The sequence below is a fragment of the Pocillopora damicornis genome, chromosome 2 (genome assembly GCF_964200805.1).
Source record: "Pocillopora damicornis chromosome 2, jaPocDami1.2, whole genome shotgun sequence".
Classification (NCBI taxonomy): Eukaryota; Metazoa; Cnidaria; class Anthozoa; order Scleractinia; family Pocilloporidae; genus Pocillopora; species Pocillopora damicornis.
The window spans coordinates 17,890,150-17,912,804 of record NC_142671.1 but is presented as its reverse complement, the minus strand read 5'-3'; the positions used below and the strand labels follow the sequence as shown (position 1 = coordinate 17,912,804).

Genomic DNA, 22,655 nt, shown 5'->3' with positions numbered 1-22,655 from the left:
GTTGTTGTTTTCATTTAACTCTCATTTAGAAGGGCTTTGTGTATACACTTAAAATATAGCATTGAAAGTATTACTATTGTATCTGCTTTGATAAGTATTGCAATTAATTATAGCTGATTTTTTAGCCTACGCGTAGCCGTACCTTCCCCTCGCTTCCGTTTCAACTTGGGAGGGGGAGGGTACGGCTACACGTAGGCTACGGATTTTTCCGGTAATGTTTTGTGATAATATGGTTTGTGATTTCGGCAGTATGGGTTGGCTTAGTCCTTTGAAATGTATTCTTAATTTTATGAGTTACAACGTCACGCAATAGACGCTTATGACCCCTGGGTGGACGAATCGATCAACCATTTTTGGCAAATCAAGTTTGTTATTTACTTTTCAAGTAAAGATGCTGGATCATTTTACCTAGTCAATGTCTGTTAAATATCTCTAAAGAAGCGAATTCTGTTGTCTGCCCTACAAACCATGCAATGTTCTTTATAAACCTAAATCACTAAAAACATGACGTCATCAGCGGTTCTCTTCTCGCTGCGCATGCAAAGTGCGCCACGTCTTGTTCCAAAACAAAAATGGAGGAACAGGTAATCTGGGATAAAGTATATGGAGCTTGAAAAAACACCTTTTGCGATTGTTTTTGTTGTGCAGGCTTCCCTGATAATTTGTCTCTCTTTGCAGGAGATTGCTCAGCTTGACCTCCTCTGCAAACAGCTATACGAAGCTACCGATACCGTGACAAGAAATGCGGCGGAAAGGGCGCTCTCCACTTTCACAAACTCCCCTGACTGTCTGACCAAGTGTCAATATCTTTTGGAGCGCGGGAGTGTAAGTTTTCTCATAACATCTTTGCAGCTTACAATGTAACGGATATTTGTTCACAAGAAAGTGTTTATTGTTTCAGTTTGTGTACTTCTGGACTGTAGCCTGATGCCACTATGCTTGGTTTCGCGCGCGTAATTGATTATATCTTTAGGGTATTTTTCCTTGTCTGTTACCTATCTCATTCCCGTGCTAATTATCACGTGCGTTTTTTCATACCGCAGAATAAAAATCCTATTTATTGAAATGTTTTGGTTTTGATGTGAATACTCTTACAGATTGTCATCATTTAATTTTATTTGTCATTTAAGTTTGTTTCTTTTTTATTTGCACGTGCATGTGCCATGCTTGACGGATTAATTTTTTTTATTATTACTCTAGTTAAACATGACGCCTAGTCGATTCAAATGTAAACGCTTCTCGGTATCTAAACGCCAATTAGATTGTATTTCATGACAAGATGATTGCAGTGCATTATGTGTGAATGCTGTATTTCCATCCTAATGTTGCATACAGTCATACTTTCTTTTGTGAAATTCTGGACTTATGATTTGAGAACCTTATTTCACACTTAATAATGAATACTTTTTAACATTTGTAATCAAAAGTAGCAGTAGCCATGATCAAATTTCCCAAGTAGACACTCTGGAGAAGCAAATAAAATCTTTGCTGCCCTCAGGTGATGATGTCAGAAAAAAGACTTTGGAGATAGACGTTTAGCAATGATTGGGATAGGTAGCACATAGGAAATAATTTTGTGGGCCATAATTCTTGGTTGCATTTTTAGTTACTAGGTAAAGTCTGCACATTGAGATCGAAGCTTTCAAAAATACAACTTAATGTATCGAAAACAAATAAACACATCTCGCAGCACTGCTACTAAACCCCTTACATTTTAAAATTCTATTTTCCAGTCTTCCTATTCCCAATTGATAGCAGCATCCTCTTTGACAAGACTTATCAGTAAGAACACAACACTTCCTGTGGAACAAAGACTTGACATGCGTAAGTTTTTCAGCTTGGTTTTTAGGGAAAGTTAAAATGATGGTAGGACAGGGTGGAGTAGAATTCAGTCTGCAATCCTGCAGTTTGTTATTTATGCAGTTCATTTGCCAGGATCATCTTGTTATCTTGTCACTTATATCTCATCCACAAAATCATAATATGATTACATTCAATTGTGAACACAATCCTTTAATGAATATATAATCCTTAAAAAAAATACCAACATGTGGCCTAGCTGGTAGTGACATTCAACTAGTATCTGGTAGGCATGGGTTCCAGCGCCATGAAAGAGGGAGGGAAAAGGGTAATGCATGATACAGGATTAAGTGTTTGGAATTTTTTGTGACCAGTGAAAATACAAAATAATTATAATCCAGTAAACTGTGAATTTTTTGTGAGACACAAACCTTTAAGTTGTTTATCTGATTCTTCATGATCACTGTTTTTACTATTTGATGTATGTAAAATGTAAGAAGGACCCCCCCCCCCTTACCCTAGTCATCAAAGCCTTAATCTTTTCAGCCTTCCTTTTCTGAAATTTCTTTACTCACAGTTCACCAGCAGGAATCATTTTATTACTTGTAAATTTAAAACTTTCATTTTCCAGAAATGAGTTTAAGGGGCTCTATTTTATACTCAGCCAAATGTTTTATCTTGATGGTGATTTCTGTGAAGGTTGATATCAGTGGCTATTCCATGAATTTTTTTTTTAATCAATAAATTATTAAAGTACTTTTACAGATTTAAAATAACTCAGATTGTTTATGGTGTTTCAGGTAACTATGTTCTTAATTACCTTGGAACAAGGCCAAACCTTGCTACTTATGTCTCACAGTCATTAATACAGGTGATTAAATTTAGATAAGCTTTGGCCAAAGTAAATGCTGGGTGTTAATTAGATATCAGTGTTCAGAGAATTCTCTGGCTACCATGCAAAATTCTCCTGCTAAATTTTGATGGGCAGAGTTACTTTTTTTATTAAGATATGGAGAATAGCTAGAGGATATTACATGGATGGGTGTGGATACAAATTTATCTTTGATTATTGAGTTGAAATTATCAACAAGAGAAGATTATTTGTACCCACAGGCAAAGATGTAAAGTTCTGTTTATCCTATCAATGCTGATTGCATATTTGACTCAAAGACAATTTTGAAACATGTACTGAGAGCTGTGAATGCTAAGTGTAGAGACAACTGCACAGTAGTGCTGAAATTCAGCTCTCTGGAAAGGGTTTATGGTCATTTCGCCCCCAGTCACTTTGCTCCAACCAAAAGTCAGTTTGTTCCATAATCAAAGTTACTTCACTCCATACAAAAGTTACTTTGCCCCATGTTACAAGTCAGGTGTATATATGCTTACAAGATTCTATTTGCCTAACTGATGTTATACAATCTTGACGACATGTTTGTAATTGTTTGTTTCCCTCGCCCTAATCTCTCTCTGTCCCCCACGCCATGCCAATGTTGTTGATGCACTCAAAATGCACTCGAATTTCAAGAAGTGTATATATACTTACAAGATTGCATGTTATAATCGTCTGTTTTATAAATACGATCTTGATACATTCAAAATGCACTCGAATTTCAAGAAGTGTATATATGCTTACAATCTTGATGCGCTCAAAATGTGCTCGAATTTCAAGAAGTGTACATTTGCTTACAAGATTGTATGTTATAGTCGTCTGATTTACAAATACGATCTTGATGCCATGCTGATGTTGTAGATGCAAAAGTTGCAAAGCAATATTTCATCTTACCAAGTGTAAGCAAACACAAGAGGAAGTTGCATTAGTTAATAAATCTGAACTGTCATAAGTTCAAAATCAGTCCAACTCCAACATCAAAACAAAAAGTTCACAACAATATTTCACTAATTTCTTACATGGAGAGAAGTAACTTTTGTATTGAGGGGAGTGACTTCGATTATGGAGTGAACTGACTTTTGGTTGATGCAAAGTAACTGGGGGCAAAATGACCATGGGGTGAAGTGACCGGATACCACTGAAAAGCTACCATTCTTAACTTCTGACATAAAACAAAACAATTTTTCAGAGTTGGTGTGTAAGACCTATAGCTGTAACTGGCTGGAAAGATTATTAAAAGTAATTTTATTTGGGTCATTTTCTGTAGTATTTTACAAAACTAATTTTTTCAACTTTTTCAGCTTCCAGCTTTGAGTTTGAATATGCTGGAATGAGATTGTTATTGTATTTAGTATTTCATGATTAATTTTTTATTTACTGTGTTTCTAATTTTTTTTTTTTTTTGCTCCATTTTTGTCTAGTTTCTTGCCAGGCTGACAAAATTGAGCTGGTTTGATGTGCAGAAAAATGATTTGGTGTTTAGAACCATTGTAGAAGATGTGGGAAAATTTATTCAGGTAATTCACTTGATTGGTAGTTATTTCTTAGTGCATGGATGCACACATAGTAGCTGATTACGAAGTTCAAGTCAAAATGATTTCAATCCTTTCCATTTGTTTTCTGCTGTGATCTAAGGCAGTTATGAGGAGGAATTCATTTTTTTGTCACATTCCCACCCCCACCCCCAACCCCCCTGCCACGACTACAATCAAGCTTTTACATATGGTCTGGTATCATTCAACTTTATTAAAGAAACATGCTTCATTTGACAAGTAACTGTCAGTATTTGTTACTTTCTAGGGATCTGTGGATCACTGTATTATTGGAGTGCATATACTATCACAGTTGGTGTGTGAGATGAACCAGGTATGAATAATTCAGTATGTATAAGTCTGTAAAAATATTGGATCCTCTCTTAGCCCTGAAAGCTATGCTGTAGAGCCATCATGCAGATAGACACCTTCCTTATTGTACACCAATTGCTCTAGTCAGGGGAAAATTATCACAGGGCTGAAAATAACTCTGGATTTCATTGGCCTTCTTTCTCTCCAACCTCCTAACCAATCAGATGATAACTGGGAACATAATTATTACCACAAACAATTAGGGGTTATTTCTAATGACTCTGACAAAAAAAAAAACAACAACATTGGCGATTCCTAACAAAAGGTCAATATAATAAGTTGCAATTGCACAAGTTTTCATGGAACATTCACTTACCAGGTTAAAGCTAAACTGAAGTAATTCTGGATTACCTTTGATGCTAAGCTGAAAATCACTCTAATAGTGACTTGGCCACTCAGGGTGTTGGACAAGATGAATTGGTAAAGAGGGGAAGGTTCAGCAGACCTTTAGCAATAACAATGATTAACTTCTCTCTTTTTCTAAGGCTGACTCTACAAGATCACTCACCAAACACAGAAAGGTTAGTCCAACATTACTACACTAATGGCAATAACTATGGTTATAATTATGTTAATAGAGCTTGTATAGCACTCTAAGCTGCAACCGTTTTAGTTGTTCTGGTAAGTAAAATAAACTTTGGTGACTGAGTTTGCAGTCACCAATTTGGTGACCTGTGTCTGGCAGTCATGTAGGAGCTGTATTAATTTAAACACTGCTGGTAAGGGTTTGCAATCCAAATTAACTTTTCTTAATTTCTTACTTTTTCTCGTCAGTTGTTCATGTGTTAAACCTTGCAATAGTACATGAATTCCCTCAATGATTGCCAGCTGACTCACTTGCCATTTTGGCCATTCCAGATGCAAACCATGTGCTCAGCAGTATATTGAGTTATGCAACATTGTGCAAACTTTCTTTTCTGTTTTTTTTTCTTTTTTTGTGGACAAAAATTTTCTTTCTCCTGGCCATTTTCTTAATTTTAGTTTTCCAAATGATTTACCATAAATTGCAATTGAGGGTCAAGTCTGATAGCATGTGATAGACAGGGAATGTTTCTTAAAAGCATTAATAGTATTGAAAAGAACAGGGGAAGTTTTATGAATTGAGTGACTTTATGAAAAAAACAACAACAAAAGCAGACACTACAGTTATATGTACATGACAGTATTATTCCTCTAAAAAGTAGGGTACAGTACAAGGCTCTTAGCTGACATAAAATAGAGTGAGCTTAATGCTTTACTAGTGACAAGTGATCTTAATTCTTTCCTTTTTGTCTGATATGTAAGACATTTTGTTGTATATTTTCAGATTGCATCATCTTTCAGAGATTTGTCCCTATTTAACATCTTCAACCTGTCAATAAATATTTTGCGTGAGGTAACAGTTTCTCTATAATCCATTGTATTTTTTTTCCACTAAGATATGACTGTTTAGTTGAACTCTCTCATTATTAAACAAAAGCGTATTGTATCTTGAATTATTTTTTGAAGGCCTATAACAAACAGTTGAACTTACAAGATGGCAGTCAGGTTTGTTTCTTTCATTGTTTTATTCATTGTTTTACCACTGATATCATCTATTAAATTTTTGAGGAAATGTAAACATAGTGGAGGATGATTTGGTGTTACAAGCTCACTATTGTTCAAAGGGCTCTTGAGGTTGATGTTTTATTAGTGGACAGATAAGGGGGGGGTGTAAATGAAACATTTTTGTTTTTCTTGACTCCCCCTCCACTCCCCCTCCACTCCCCCTCCCCCTTCCCCTGTTTTTTTTTCTTGCTAATTGTCTCCTTTTAGTTAAAAAAATTCAAGATTCCAATAGAAATGCTTAATACTAACTCACTAAAATTACACCTGCATTGTAGGCTACCATTATTGATATGCTTAAGCTCTCTTTCTTCTTCAAGTTGCAGATAACAAAATCTAATCAATTTCTGCTCCACTAAAGCTTATTTGTTCTTTTACAAATTAACATGTGCTATAGATGCAGGTGCATTTTCATTTTTCAAGGGTGTGCTGTCATATGAGTTTCAACTGATTGCCATAAGCTTACAAGTGTCATTGTTAATGATTTGTCATAATGTTATTGTCCCACAGCACAGTCTAATGAGTTACCTCCTGCAACTCACATGTAACTGTCTCTCATTTGATTTCATTGGCACTTCCATGGATGAGTCATCAGATGACCTTGGCACAGTCCAAATACCAACCAGCTGGAGAGGAGGTACAGAGCAGTTGTTTGTTTTTGGCAGTATGATAGTTGATAGATCATGTGCATACATACTTGAACTTTGGACACCCTAGTACTGGAGGTTGTCATTTTGGGGAGGAAAGATTTGTCTTTAGTCTTCTTTCTTTTGTTAATTACTGTCCTTTAGAACTTTGACTTACAAATCATTAATATTTGGAATCAACAGTTGATTTTTCAAAATGTTTTGTAGTGTTATCCCATTACCTCTGCCCTCCTTTGAGCCATTGAAATATGGTGCAGGGTAAATGTAAACACAATGTACCTTAATTTATAACATGACAGTGAAAAACCACCCCAATTCCTCGACTGTGTGTGTAGCCTCATCTGTAAATATACTCTTTTTTCTGCCCACTCTGATTCTTATTGAAAATTCTTCTTAATACCATAACTACAGATGACTGTAGATGGGAGTGAGCAGCATTAAAAACAATCTTGTACTATGTTTTGGTTTTGTTTGACTCGTACTTTTACTGAGTAGCTTTTCCTTACATTTTCCTATTTAAAACTCTTGGGTTCAAATTTAAGGTAATTCTGTGCTGCCTTTCACTGTTCTGACTTTTGTTTCTTATCCCCTCAGCATTCTTAAACTTGGCCACTCTGCAATTATTTTTTGATTTATACAGAGCTCTCCCAACTTCACTCTCTCCTATGGTAAGTTATCTTTTTATAAGATGTACAATGAACTTTTCACAAGATATGCAAAACTTTTCTGAGGTAATAAAAAAACTGCGTTGAAATGTTAGATATGTAACTGTAAATAGCTGGCAATTGGTGGTTTTGAAATTATGGACTTTTCCAACATTTCTGAGAATTACTGTGTAATAGCCAGGGCAATTCTAATGACATTTGAGTGACATCTCCAAATCATAAGTAAATATATTGTGTACATGTGGCTGTACTAGCAAGTATGCACAAAAATACAGTTTTGTACTAATTATTAAGTTATACGCTATTACTTTTAATTTGTTCACTATAGTGACAGCACTAACTGTAATACAATTACAATTATGAAACTTGTTTATATACATATAAGTACACACAGATGTGTAGTCATGCACTAAGCAATATATTTCAGTTATAATGATAGCACTTACTGTTACACAACTATACTTGTAAAATTTGATTATATCTTGCAGGCCCTTTCATGTTTAGTCCAACTAGCATCCATCAGAAGATCATTATTTAACAATAATGAGAGAGCAAAGTTTCTAGAACAGCTGGTTCAGGGTGTTAAGGGAATATTGGAGTCCCCTCAAGTATGTTTTTTAGATGACCATGAACTTGTATGTCCTTTAGTATTTTGTAAAAGTATTACATGTTAAACTTTTTAATTCTTTACTTTTCTGTGACTTTCACTTAAAAAATGGTAAATTTTAGTTCACTGTGTAAATTCAAAGAAGTTTCTTAGAAATTTCAGGTTGCTTTTAGTTTTTTCTGGCACAAATCTTTAGGCAATAATTTGCTTTGAACAATAATTTACCCCAAATTAGCAAATTACTCTCCATAAGAAATTTTCTTTATGGCACTTTTGAGAGAAATTTATCTTTGTCCAGTGAAAGTTAACACATTTTCCTTTCCTTCAAATTTAAGTTAATATATAAAAAAAAAGGCCGTGAGCAATAGTAATGTATCAAGAAGACCTGTAGGAGAGACCAGACTAAACACCATCCATTTTTCAATTGATGTATTTACTGGAAAGATTCTCTTTGGGTAGTGCACAAGTAATCAAAATCAATGTTCCAGTTTGAAAATTTATTGTAATTCAGGGATACTGGAAAAAATAAGGGCTTACTACTCAATTTTTGAATTTTACTGTAGTCTCTTTCTGATCCAAATAACTACCATGAGTTTTGCCGGCTGCTTGCAAGGCTGAAGTCGAATTATCAGCTTGGGGAGATCGTAAAAGTGGAAGGTTATGCTGACTTTATAGCACTTATAGCAAAGTTTACAGTGACAAGTTTGCAGGTAAGACGAAACAATGAATCGTCCAGTTTAGTATATATTTATGTCATAGTGTCAGTAGCGTCACTTCCTCCAACCATGTTTGTCCATATTAGCACTTTTGGAATTTTCAATTATGTAGTTTTCCTTGTGAATAAATTTTTTGAGTTTTGAGATCTGTTCTGCTTCTTTGAGTGCAAAGTCAATATTGTTGTGTGACTGTGTGTCTCAGGAACCAATAGAAATATTGAAAAAGCCTCACACTTTGTTAGCCTATTGTCTGCTGAGTGATAATGTTCAGTTTGTGTGGAGGTCCACAGTAAGACAGAGGCTGGTAATGCAGTTAAGTAAACACAGTCAGTTTTCTGTTTTAAGTCTTACATATGCCTGTCAAAAACAAAAACTGCGAAAAAATTTGTTATTTTCATAACCCATAATTTATAAGCTGTGATATATAGGTTTCTCTGGTTTCTTTAGAAGTAGCGCCCATAGGGCGATTTTTCCGGAAGGCACCCTGTTTTGTTGACAGTAACCTGGGATGGAAAGGGATGACTTTCAAGGCCATAAGTTGAATGTCATTTAAATAGCTAGACATTGAAGAAAACTCTTCCTGATGCATTTTGTGCTTTTTTTTTCAGATGTGGCAGTTTGCTCCTAATAGTTTACATTACCTTTTGAGTCTGTGGCAAAGGATGGTTGCTTCAATGCCCTACGTGAAGAACACAGAACCACACCTTCTAGTAACTTATGCCCCTGAGGTATTATCCTCACACATAACAGTTTACAGTTTGTAATCCATGGTAGTCAAAGGAGGCTGTTTACAAATGGTCTGGTTTATTTTTGTCTTTTCACTTCTTGTCTATTGTCAGGTCACCAAAGCTTATGTCACGTCACGGATGGCTTCTGTTGAAGTAGTTATTAGGTAAGGTAGGAGATTGTACAAAGCGCTTTTCAAGTGAGTGACGTAAAACCAAAACCAAAGTGAATACGACAGCCAATCAGAAGTAAGGAAAATACCCTCAAGAGCCAATGAAAAATCAAAGTAAAATTAACCAAACTGTCTGAAGCAGAGTGGTGATGAGAAGCAAGAAAAATATCAGATAGAAGGTGTTCTTTGATTTAACACCAAATTCTCAGAGTTGAAAATATAAACAGTATATGGGAGACATTGTTGAGAATTCAGTTTTAGATCTCTATTCTCACAAAGAATTGGTTTGTTTCTTAGGGATAGTGCTGAAGATCCACTGGATGATTCAGGCACAGTTCAACAGCAGCTGGACCAGGTAACGTGACTGTCCTATATAAAAATACTGCAAAACTACAACTTACCTTCTGGCTAGCTTCAGTCAGTCATAAAGGGAAAGAGATTCTGATCTCAGATGAAAATGTGTTCTCAGGGATTGCCTTATAGATGTCAATCCACTGTGTAAGCAAAGGTTTCATTCCGAAATTTATTTAAAATTTTTGGGCACTGTTACTTATTAATGCAAATTTCTAAAGACAAGTGACAGTTTTTTCCTGGCCTGCAGATAGCGGATGCTAGTCTAGGCGGCCAGTTAGTAAAAAATCTAATTACAAACAACTTATAATTATAGAACTGCAAAATACATTACAATTCATTAAAATGGATGATATTTTATTTGCAGCTTTCTATATTTGGGAGATGCGACTACGAGAAAACTTGTCAGTTGCTAATTTCACTGTTTGACCAATCAGCTCAGCGATATCAAGAACTAATACAAAACAATTCTGCTTCAACCACGGACCTGGCCATTGAGGAAGGTATCAACCGATGGGTGACAACATAACTGGAAACAGTATTACAATATTTTATGCGTGATTTTAAATAACATGTAAAACTGGTGCCAACGTTTTGATTCAACAGATGCAAAACTGCCTTTCGCGCGCAGTTTGCTTCTTTTAGTTTTAGTTCTGGGTGGCTCTACAGTGTATAGAGTACTAATGAAGACATGTGCGAGTAAGATGTCTTATGGTAATGTAGCTGATGAGGTCGTGTGAAAGTAAGGGTAGAGTAAATGACTGTGAATATATGAAAATCATAAAATCATTTATGTGAACTGCTGATAAAGACGTGAATATGAAAGCGACCATCTCCACCGGTATCTCAGAGGTCATGGGTTCATGGGTTCAAATCCCGTATAGGCCTGAATTTTTTTCAGGCCTCATTTTTACTACTGCTCAAGTAGTGTTCAACATTGCGGAGGTCGCTTTCATATTCATGAGAGAAGGGTGTTTCGTGAAACGCATGAGAAATTTGTAAATTTTATATTTTAAACCAAGTATGTGACTATTAAGTAAGTTATTGGAAGTTATTTTGCGTCGTAATTTTGCTTTGTATCGGTAGTTAATAAAGTGTCTTTTTAACTTAACTGTGAGTACGAAAGTTTCTTTTGAGAATTTTTGTTTTGATTAGCTTTCATGATTAGTTAGGTCTCGGTACGATGACACATTGTCGAAAATCCCGCGATAAACCATTATGAACCTTTGCCTTTGTTCTCCAGGTCGCCTTACATGGCTTGTGTACATTATTGGCTCTGTTATTGGAGGTAGAGTGTCTTATGCAACAGTAGATGAGTATGACGCACTGGATGGTGAGCTTGTGTGTAGGTAAGTAGGCTGCTGCTCAGTTGTTCCTATTATCGTTGTCATGTTATTCTAGTTAACATCCTACTCTATCCTCCAGTAGGTAGGCAATGTTTTGGTAATAGTGGAAAACTTGAGTCTTGGTTGAACTGAATGGAAAATTCCGTCAGGGTTTTGTCATCGATGGAACACACAAGTAGAGATTATATACTTTACTTGTTGTATTCTATTATAACAGAGACCTAATTCTTTGAAACGGAATCAAGGTGAAAGCTTCATTTTGGTACACTGTATTTTGTAACAAAGATTATTGTCATGTACATTGTAGTTTTTCGATGCAGGTAATCTTTATTTAATGATTCAATGTGCTTGACCTTATATTTTTTTTTTCAACACCAGGCTTTTGGGTGGTTAAACGTTATTTGTCATTGGGCAAAGAAATCGTGAATGTTAGGCATGAAGAAAGTTATAATCGCTACTATTATTATTTTAATTATTATTATTGCAATTTCTTGTCCTATTGTGCAAAACGCAGAGATAGAGACTAGAAAGCTTAAGAGAGGTATTTCAAGTGAGGACTGAATTATTTGCAAACAGTATAACAATTTTTAATTAGATAAATTTTTAAGTAACAATGATAGCAACAATTATAGGAAGAGTAACAGGAGTAATAGTTGATTGTGTAGTCTCTTTGTTTGGCTTAATGTATTCCTGAAAACGATGGTTTGAAGGTGACATTATTGACTGACATTTCGACGAAAAAGTCCATTTTTTTCGTCTTCTCTCGAATGTTGTCGTTTCGCAGCTCTACCGTGGAGCCACAGAAATTCTCTGTGGTGAACTTAGCCTTTTTAAGGTTCATATGTCAGTGACATGCGCACAGCATACTTCTGTGATCGGTAATTCGAAAGCGTTATGTGCGTAAACAGAAAAAGAGATCAGTAAATTTCGAGCTCGGTAATGAAACAGAGAAAGATGTTTTGCGACGTTTTGGCGAATCTGATTCCCCATGAGTGGTCGATCCTCAATCATTCGGACGACCTGACCCGAAGTCTTCACTTAACTCTCAGGACAACTTCCTGCCTGTCAGGATGTCGAAACGCTAGTCACTGGTACTGGTAAATGTCATATTCAGGCAGGACTCCCCTCACCCGAATGATTATTGTATACAGAGCTTTTTTTTTTCCTTGCTTTTTTTGTTTTTTATAAGGGTATTGCAGCTGATGAATCTTACAGATTCTCAGCTTTCTCAACGAGGGAGTGAGAAGCTGGAGCTGGCCATTCTGAGTTTCTTTGAACAGTTTCGGAAGATGTACGTTGGAGATCAAGCACAGAAGACATCTAAGGTGAAAAAGAAATGAGTTTCCTTACACTCGAGGCACTCGAAAGACACTTCACTGTGTCATAAATTCAAAAGGATCACTTCATCACGTCTGACATAACCATGTTCTTTAAGAGAGTATGTTTCTTTATGTAAAGACTTGGTTTTTACGATTTTAAGTGTATGTAAGTCCATGGTTAACTCAAACTTTTCATAGCTTAAAGTAAAACACGTCATAGTTGAGCTGAGTTTTCAAAAAGGAATCAAAACTTTTAAGGCAAGAAAATTTTGATCAAGCCTGGCGCGGTCACCAAGTAACTTTTGTTCTCTTCTAACAAACAGGTTTATAGGCGACTTTCAGAGAGACTTGGCCTTCACGATGAATCAAACGTTCTGAGTGTCTTTATGGGGAAAATGTAAGCGGCTTTTGTTGTTGTTGTTGTTTTTTTTTAATTCTCATTTCCATTCTCCTCCCTTCCAGCGAACTTTGCTTCGCACTCGTTAGGGTGGACCTTTGGTGGGTCGTTCCAAGCTTTTCGCTTGTGTGGGTAGAAATTAAACCCTTAGTAATCTCAATGGCCACCGAGATGTCTTATCTTGTTTTTAGAATCACGAACATGAAGTTCTGGGGCACCAGTGAAGCCATCATCTCTAAAACCTTGCAGCTTCTGAGTGATCTATCCGTTGGATATCCTTTTTAGCGTTGTCTACCAATTCAAGTTTATACAACTTAACAATAAGTTTATAAGCTCGAGATTTCTATCGCTTGATAACTGATAAGAGTGATGCCCCAATCAACTATAGTGCACAGAAAAAGAGAGTGAATAACAAACTATGTTAGTACGGATCTTCTAGTTGTTAGCAACAAGAAAGGCTCGTGTTTTTGTTGAATAATGATTAAAATAAGATCACGCTACGTGCTACTTTCTTTACTCACCATCCTTTACAGAATAGATATAACAATCGTGATACCCAGTTTCAATATCAAGCAAACTTGATTGGTTATCTTTATGAGCGTTTCTTTTACAGACTTTTAGTTTCTCAGAGTTGTTGAAATCAGCTGGTAATATTGATAAAATGGAAATCTTGCCAGCGAAGTTCAAACAAATTTTTATTTGGTGTTAAAAGTAAGAGCGAGTCTTGAGCCAGTCATTTGAATCAGGGCACATCTGTGAAACTTTCCATGCCTTCGTGATGTTAGTGTTCTTGAGTTATTGTTTTTTTTTTTTTCGCAGGTTTATGCATTGCAAAAGCAGTTAGCGCAGCGTTTTCATTTTCAAGTTATTATAAAGAAGTAGCTGTGCTTTAACGTGTTTTATAATTATGCCTTAACGTGACGTAACTATAGCAGCGCTCGCAAATTGGTGAAGTTGGATGCTGTACAATTTGTGCTCAACAATCATACGGTACGTTTGTTTTATGATGTGAGTTTTAGTCTGACTCATACAGACCAGTCCTTTTTTCTGACTTAATTCCTCTGATTTACTGAAGTTGTTGTAATTAAAAACAAATCTTTTGTCGGAAATTACTTTGATTACAGCTAAGAAAGTCATGAAAATAAACTTGTTCTCTCTGTTTTCCCTTCCAGAGTGAGCACTTTCCATTTCTGGGATCGCACGCTTCTCGAGCGTACAAAGACATGCGCAGTAGAACCACATTTTATGTTGCCCTTGGCAGATTGTTGATGGTAGACTTGGGCGAAGATGAGGAGAAATTCGAATCATTCATGTCTCCGATTACAAGTAAGAACTGATTTTGTTGTTACAGTGAAACAAATGCGATAAAAGTGCACATAAATCCACCCATCCTGTGGTGACATTACCAACAAATAGGACACCCACGTTTTGCGGGAAACGCTGCAAGACTCTCTCGATCGCGCTGTTCCCTTTTAAGATTCCTAGTACAATAACCAACGGCATAATGAACTAGATGAGATCTCTCGCAAATTTTGGCAGATTGTTATCTTCTCAATCTCGTTATCTGCCACATCACTATTTATCTTTCTTTCTATTCAATTAATTTTTTTTAATTTTCAGCCACCATGGACTCAGTAGCGAGTCATTTGGTTTCTGTTGGAAACAATGCTTTCCAACAAGAGGAGACGAAGGTATTTTCGTTTTTTTTGATATGTTCTGTTAAGAAACCCATTTGCACCTAAGGCCTGTTTCCAGGTTTGATTACCGTATTCAAACTTGTTGGAAACTGTTCTTGATAAGAGTGATGTACACTACTTCAGAAGTAGTGAAAGTAGAGCCCTAAGAAACTGTTTAGTTAATCTGAACGCCACGAGCATGATATTCAGTTTTGATCGCATGGTGTAATGTAGTTACCTGGCCGAGGGTAGCCCTGAAAAGGACGGCTGTTTGCCAAAAGAAAATCGTGATCGTTGTCGAATTAACGATTGTTTGTCTGTGTTATGTCATAAGTCTGGTTTTCGAATAGTTATGGTTGTCTTCTTTTTGCAGCGTACCTTGGTTGGTCTCTGTCGAGATATACGCGGACTCGCTTTTGCGTTCAACAGCAAGTCCAGTTATATGATGCTCTTTGATTGGATGTATCCTTTATATGGTATTGGTTACTGCGATTTTCAGTTGAGTGAGGCGCGGGAAGTTTGGCGTTAAAATCGTGTTGTTGTCACGGGTAACTGGCTCCGTTTCCAGGGGCAACGTGTCGTTGAACCTCTTTTGGCAGGCTCTCATGTTTGACAGTTGGCGACGCACACCTCTTGAGATTCGGTTACCACTGTAAACGAGGAAAGGTTACCCGTGACAACATCGTACTTAACGGTCAAAATCCGGTCACCAAACTTTTTCTGCGTCTCACTCAGCTGATAATTAACAACTATTCACTGAAGTGAAGGTAGCTTGGTGGCACTGAGGTGAATGGTTCTTTTAGTTTGTACTAAAAAAGTGATTATATCTCATTTATTCCTGCAACAATTAGAATATTTTCGGGCGCAAATCCCTTGCGAGGTACTCAGTGAATAGCACTGTTTTAGGTTATAGTAGCCGTGACTAGTCCGACGAAACATCAGTACAGGTTCCATTTCAGAAGAATAACCTTAACTAACTCAAGCTATCCCACATACACGTCTGTTCTCCTGCGTGCGATCGAATGGTGGTATCACGATCCTAACGTGTCCACACCAGTGTTAAAACTCATGGCTGAACTTGTGCAGAACCGTTCACAGAGATTACACTTCGATGTTTCCTCGCCAAATGGAATCCTACTTTTTAGAGTGACCAGTGAAATGATCGTAGCTTACGGTAATTTATTCTGTATCTTTTACTTATTTCCTGTTCTCAAGGAACTTTTAGTGACAGGAAGTAGTAAGGAAACGTCCCAATGAAGGAGAAAGATTTACTGATTCTGTTTAAACAACCTCACCTTACTTTGATGAAAGTAATAACTCGTTCTTAGGCTCGATCTTTGAACTTAAATAAGATGGTGGACTTCTATCGAAACTTTCACCTCAGTGAATAGAACATTTCTGTGCTTTATTCAAAGAATAATTTGGTATATGTACTGTGTTTAGTCTAATGAGTTTCTTCAATGCACATTCAGTTCAATGTTGTCGAGCAGTCCCCAGGTGTGGTGTTAAACTTTTTGTAATGCCATCGATTATTGAAAGAAAACCATTCATTTTTAGGGACACGAATCCTTACTTTAACAGACACGCCAGAGGACCAGATGTATAAATTAAAGTATCCTTTGATGCGTCGATAATTTTAGTCCCTTAAAGTCCGTTTAATGAAAGCATCGTATGTAGATAATAAGGAAGACAGAAACATCCTAATGCCAGGGGTTCACTCAGATTTGTCTTTGTCCTACGCTTGTGAGAAAAGTAATAACTACTTTCTTGATTCGACGACCGAGCACACAATTTACTATCTATTTTACTCGAAACGCCTCCCCCATCGCTGATCCTTAAAGTAAGTAGGACGCCAGTGATATGTGAACCTATTGAATTGCCCAGCTTTTTACTTACGAAATTCGCAAGGTATGACTTGTAAAACGCAGGCTTTTTGATCTATACTGGCGTAAGGAATCAGTAGATCAATTGGATTGGGGGGGGGGGGTTAGGGGAAACGGGGTCAGTTGTTTGTAACCATAACGGTTCGAAGCTAAAATTAATTATAGGGAATTTCTTATTTCACATGGTAGGATATTTTTTTGTAGTAAGTACCCCGTAGTCCGGTCGCTCTTACTTCCCTATTTGTACTAGTATAGGGGATGAGTAGGGCAATGTGGCTCATTAGTTTGTAACCCTAATGTTTTGCTTTCTACTTATCCCTCTTGGACGCTTTCCATAACAATTGGCTTTTCTGAGTGTTCCTTGCTAATGACATACGGTGAACTTTCTTTTTTTAATCGGTCTCTTTACTCTTAACTGAGTAGACGTGACTTAAAGCTAGAACTTTAGTCATACGCGAAACTGTCACGGCTTAGTGTAAATTATCATTTCCAGAAGCTTATGAAGATGAGTCATGGGAAATTCTTAATTTTCATCCTTGTCCGTTAGGGTATATCTTTAAACTAAGTGCCCGGTAGTGCGGTGGTTGATACTTCCCTTTGAACCCTGAAGTGCAGAGAGTTATACTTACTATTGATTGCCATATTCAGGTTAAAACAAAAACAAAACAACAAAGACAATGTAACACTGGAAAACTTAATCCGCCATGTAACTCACTTAGCCAAGAGAAAGTGTTTCTTTCATCCCTAACTATCCTGCAGACTCAAAGGAATCTCGATTTGCTTCTCCATTTTAAAGGCTGCCTTGTGTGGCGGTTATGTTAACTTTGGTGTGTTTGGTTTGTACGGTGACAATGCTTTGGAGAAAGCGTTGAAAACGTTCGTAGAACTGTTATCTTCAATTCCTCACAGCAATTTACTGGTACGTTGTCTTACTGAATTGTTGTTTGATGTAATTACTGAATATCATGTTATATGTAGCTTGTATCAGGAAATACTTCCACAAAACTTAGAACGAAATATTTAGGGTACACAAGGAATGACGTAGCTCCTATGAAAACCATTCAGGCCCTTCAATGCGTTTTGTTCTCTATAAAATGATACTGCCTGCGTAGTAACACAGTTTTTTCTTTCAGGAATATCCTAAACTGAGTCAATCATATTATGCTCTGCTGGAGATTCTAACGCAGGATCACATGAATTTTCTTAGTAGTCTTGAACCTCAAGTAAGTAGTCATCCATTGGGTTTCGCAAGTTTTTTTTTTCTTAATAACAGGCAGAGTAAATGGCGAGCAATTTTCAGTTGACTGAGAAGTAATCCGGAATTTCACTAATTTTGCACCATTACGCTCTGCAGTTGGTTCAGAAAACTCGCACCACCCTCTCGACCAAAATCAGATGCAACACAAATCGTGACTTGGTAATCCGCGTTTCCCCGCACTGTACGCAGTTGATATCTTTTAACTCAATTTTCTAGTCGGCCCCCTTGGCATATTTTCCCCTGTTCTGATTGGACGCGTTGTGATTCCTTTGGTTTACGACTCAAAATACATTTTAATCGATTTTAAGGCGCCCTTAATCGGGCATACCCTGTATGATAACATCTCACGGAATTTGCTATGCAAACCAGATTTGAAAGTGATTTATGCCGTGAATTTAAAACGATTCTTTATTCATTTTACAGGTATTTATGTATATATTATCCTCCATATTGGAGGGCCTTACAGCTTTAGGTGAGGAAGTGCTTTTTGTTGTTACTGAAGTACGCGTAGTGCATCCAGTTTTTACCTGTGCTATGATTAGTTAAAAAATGCGCAACGTCGTAATGTATTCAATTCCGTTTTGGAATGCGACATTCTGACTGCACACTGCCAGCACCCTTCAGGCAATGAGGTGGACCGGTAACGCGTCTCTTTACGAAACATTATAACCTGCTGTGATTGGCCAGTTCTCATCAGCTGTTATGGGTACATGGCACAAGTGTGTGCCCTCAGAGTTTTGCTTTCGCAAGACTCTCCTTTTGCTAAGTCTTGGTTGTTGGGATCCATGCGTCTGGGATTTTTATTCCACTCATGGTTTTGAATCGGGTAGGATCCTATGTGAATCGCGCGCGCGCAACAATTGACTGACAAACGATTATATTACATCGGCGCATTCACCTCAATAGATCACCAGAATCCAAGAGTTGACTATGTTTTCGTTTTTCTTGCAAGACATTATGGTCTGCACAGGATGTTGCGGCACACTAGACTTCATAGTGACTCACTTGTACAAAACGCTATCCAAGAGACGGAAGAAAAACTTAACTGGTATGGAACCGCAACCACCATGTTTACGAATATTAGAGTCACACCCGGAAATGATCCAACAGGTCAGTATGAGCTAAGTGTTCTGGTTTTCTTGCTTGATTTCTGTTCTTCTTAGAAACAAGCGGGAAGGAGGTGGATAATGGGTGGGTGACAGTTTTTTCGTCAGAAGGGAAGACCGTACAATTTAAAAAAGATTCAGAAATTAAGCCACCATAATCATACAAAGATGTGATGATATGACGAGAGCCACAACCTTTTTTTAGTCCTTTTGCAGGAGGATCACCTGTATATTTACTGTATATTTAACAAAGGATTTTTTTTCAGTTTACTTTTTGTATACTGCTAAAACATTTTCGATCAAACACTATATACATATATAGGAAAAACTGTTGAGGTTCAATACAGATAATCAGAGGATTGTCGTTGAATTGTAAGGCGATTTCAAGTAGACGGTTATGACATTTCAAAAGGTGGTTTAGTCTTATTTTATTTTGTTTTCTATTCCCCAGCCAAAAATCTCAAATCTCTTTTCCCCGCACTAAAATAAAGGCAAGGCCCTCAGACTAGAATTCCATAGGAGAGGGTATGTTGACGGTGACCGCAGCTTGTGTTTGTTGGTTTGATTATTATTTTTTTTTTACTTTAGATGCTGTCGACAGTATTGAACATTGTCATGTTTGAAGATTGCAAAAACCAGGTAATTATAACATCTGTTATAACCTTTGCACATCGTTCTCTCAGCGTGCTTTCGGCTGGCAACTCTGGACGTTGAAACATCACAGCGAAATTGATTTCTTTTCTCCCTTTGCAGTGGTCTATGTCCAGGCCCCTCCTCGGCCTTATTCTGCTTAACGAGAAGGTAAGATAAAAGTCTGAGGTGCCGGGTTTTTTTGTCAAGCGAGCGTTCGTAAACTTAAGCCGCCATCTTAGATTTTTAAATAGAAGAAAGCTGGGAAAAGAAACAGGTCACTTCCAAGAGAGTGGACGACAGGGAAGAGGAAAGCAGCGATTAGGGGGGAAGGGGGAAAAAATACGCATTCCCGGAGAGTTTCTGAAACAGAGCCTCTGATTGGTGTGGCGTATTTTCCCTGTTGTGTTGCTTATTAATCGCCTGCCAATTTCACAGAGGTTGCCTGTGGAAAAAGTTTATCAAAGGTGAAATTTATTAGTTCTTTTTTCCATTGTTTGTGGAAATATCTGAAGCGGAACGTATCAGGAGGTGCTCTCATTTAGAAGCCTTTCCGGGAGGTTGAGTGCTCGGTTTTGCCCGACCCTCGCTCTCCCCGTCTTCTCTTTCACTAAATCAAAGATGACGGCTCAATGAACGATCGCGAGCTAGAGAAAAAGTGAGAATTCTTTTTGATTGTTCACTCATTGTATCCGATTGCCTTTCATTACGAGTGCCTCTCTGTTCTTAAAGCAAAAGGGAAGTCATCTTCTTTTCATCATTTATTTTCACTCTGTCGTTTTCAGTTATTCCTCTACCTTGAATCCTTTCAATTTTGTCTATTTAAATGTGACCTGAAATTAATACATATTCCAATAAACTTTTTAAAAAATTCAAAAGGATTGGTATCGTTTCGTGCTTCAACCTTGTTGATTCGACCAGATCTTCAAGGCCTGCGGTGTTTTGAGCCTCACTCAAGCTTGTTATGTTTTTCAAGAGTGGTCAGTCTCAAAATGCTCCTTTCTTACCAGGCAGACAGGTATAAATACGGTGTGACAATGATCTAAGAGCGGTCCGATCGCATGTAGGGATGCCACTATAGTCAGTCTTGGTCCCAAGGACTTACGATTCGACACCGTGTTTCTAATGCAACTTTACACCGGTAAAAAAACGTTTGTGGTTATTTCAGTATTTTCAAGAGCTACAGCGGAATGTTATCGCGATGCAGCCGCCGGAGAAACAAGAAGATATGGCGCAGTGTTTCAGAAATCTTATGGACGGGGTAGAACCATCGCTCATCACCAAAAACAGGGACAGGTCAGTACTTTCGAGAACAACAATCGTATGCAAGTTTAGATGACCAGGTTGAAAAAGTGTCCGTACGATGAGTTGGTAATATGGAATGACTTCGTTGAAACTTCTCGTGAAATAAGTGTGTTGAATGAAAAAAGTAGATTAAATTTTGTTATTTGATACAGGTTCACCCAAAACTTATCAATATTCAGACGGGAAGTGAACAACTCACTGAAGGCTTCAAGCAATGGAGGAGGCACAGCAGGCAAAGTGGATGGAGGGGTGGATATGGTGGCGTGATTACAACTTTTGCGGACCGACCAACCGGTCGATAAGTTGATCATCACTTTCGCGATAATCATTAGGAAAGCGCGGTAGGAAGGAAAAGATCGGGATCAATCGCATCCAATGGAGACGCGGTAGTCAGGACTTGTGTTTGTTTCCTGAAGGGACCAAGTAATTACGCAGAGAAAACAATAGCTAGAACACTAAATTGCTCCATCACGAGCCGCTGGCCTCGTAGAACGTTTGATGCAAACGGTGTCCTGTAATAGAACATTTATTGCTCTGCCAGGTAGCGCGCAGTTAAAAAAGGGAAAACGAAAGGATAGCCAAGCTTTCCTTGACGCAGAAAAGTAACTCTAAATAGAATCGTATGTTTGATTGAAATACTTAGTGTATACTGTTTAGAAAAATTAGCTTCTGTAATGGAATTTTTCCTCTTAATTCGACCCAGTAAAAGTCAGAAATCTTTACCGCAGCCCACTGGGGAAGACAAGCATGCGCGTTTCCTGGATCTGCCTTTATTTCGTCTCTCGTAAAGACTGGATGAAATTTGATCATTTCGACGTGGCTTTTCCCAGAGAGATGTAAAGGTTTGCTTGCAAAATTGTGCCTGTACTTCAGTAAATTAGGATTAAATAAATGTCTCCCTTAAGTATTTTCTAGGAAATAAAGAATATCAGAAATCTTAGTTTACAGTTCATGTCATGACTCTAAAAATATTTAATAGGACGAGATGGTCACGTTATTTTTATGACGTCATTTAGTGCCGTGAAACGCCGAACATTTAATGCACCCACATTTCGGTCAGAAGTGTTACTAAGCAACGTGTCATGTAAGTGTGATTATGCTGAACGCACTCTTCGTATTGATGTCCGTTTCTAAAAGGACGGGAATGACTGAGAAATCCTCCGAGTTCTTCCCGATTTTCATATATATTTAATAATGGAAGTGAAGGGAGTGCTAAGTAGCCAGTGAAGACTTAAATCAAGATAGAAACTGTTTTTATAGGAACAAGCTTACCTCCGTTGACAAGAGTTTTTGTCCAAATGGGATATTACCATTTCTCTCAGTACGTGCTCTATGATTAGTCAATTTTCGGGCCGTATATCACTGTATGGCTCGGTAAAGTGAAAAGTTTGTTTGAATTTTAATCTTCCCCCTCTATTTGTACCCAGAGATATGACGAACATGTTACTGACCTCGTTTTCTTGGTCCGCACTGTAAGTTATTATACCTCGTTTTTTCCATTCAGATTAACGGCACGCCCGCGAATTATGGCAAGCGCGTTTCCCACTTGGGCCACAAATCTGAGCTGGAAAAACGCGGTCCTTGACTTTCATTGGGGAGCTAGATCTCGGTTGGTAAGAGGTATTTCTACTTAATATCACATGGACACTCTCCATGACAATTTGCGAACATTCC

At 37.5% G+C, this 22,655-nt stretch overlaps 1 protein-coding gene across 1 annotated transcript; it reads left to right on the top strand.

Moving 5' to 3' along the window:
* Positions 1-541: 541 nt before the first annotated feature.
* On the top strand, positions 542-21,921 carry LOC113671167 (exportin-7). Its single transcript, XM_027187378.2, has 35 exons — positions 542-584; positions 679-825; positions 1,734-1,824; positions 2,601-2,671; positions 4,111-4,206; positions 4,490-4,555; positions 5,079-5,114; positions 5,900-5,968; positions 6,082-6,120; positions 6,688-6,814; positions 7,419-7,492; positions 7,978-8,097; positions 8,660-8,806; positions 9,421-9,540; positions 9,652-9,704; positions 10,008-10,065; positions 10,429-10,564; positions 11,305-11,410; positions 12,597-12,732; positions 13,050-13,123; positions 13,315-13,395; positions 14,050-14,113; positions 14,296-14,449; positions 14,744-14,814; positions 15,173-15,261; positions 15,783-15,973; positions 16,357-16,411; positions 17,442-17,601; positions 17,816-17,905; positions 18,364-18,412; positions 18,893-19,050; positions 19,635-19,685; positions 19,800-19,847; positions 20,845-20,972; positions 21,134-21,921. Exons 1-35 carry the CDS (start codon positions 573-575, stop codon positions 21,246-21,248), a joined length of 3,282 nt encoding a protein of 1,093 aa, XP_027043179.2. The 5' UTR covers positions 542-572; the 3' UTR covers positions 21,249-21,921.
* Positions 21,922-22,655: the final 734 nt, after the last annotated feature.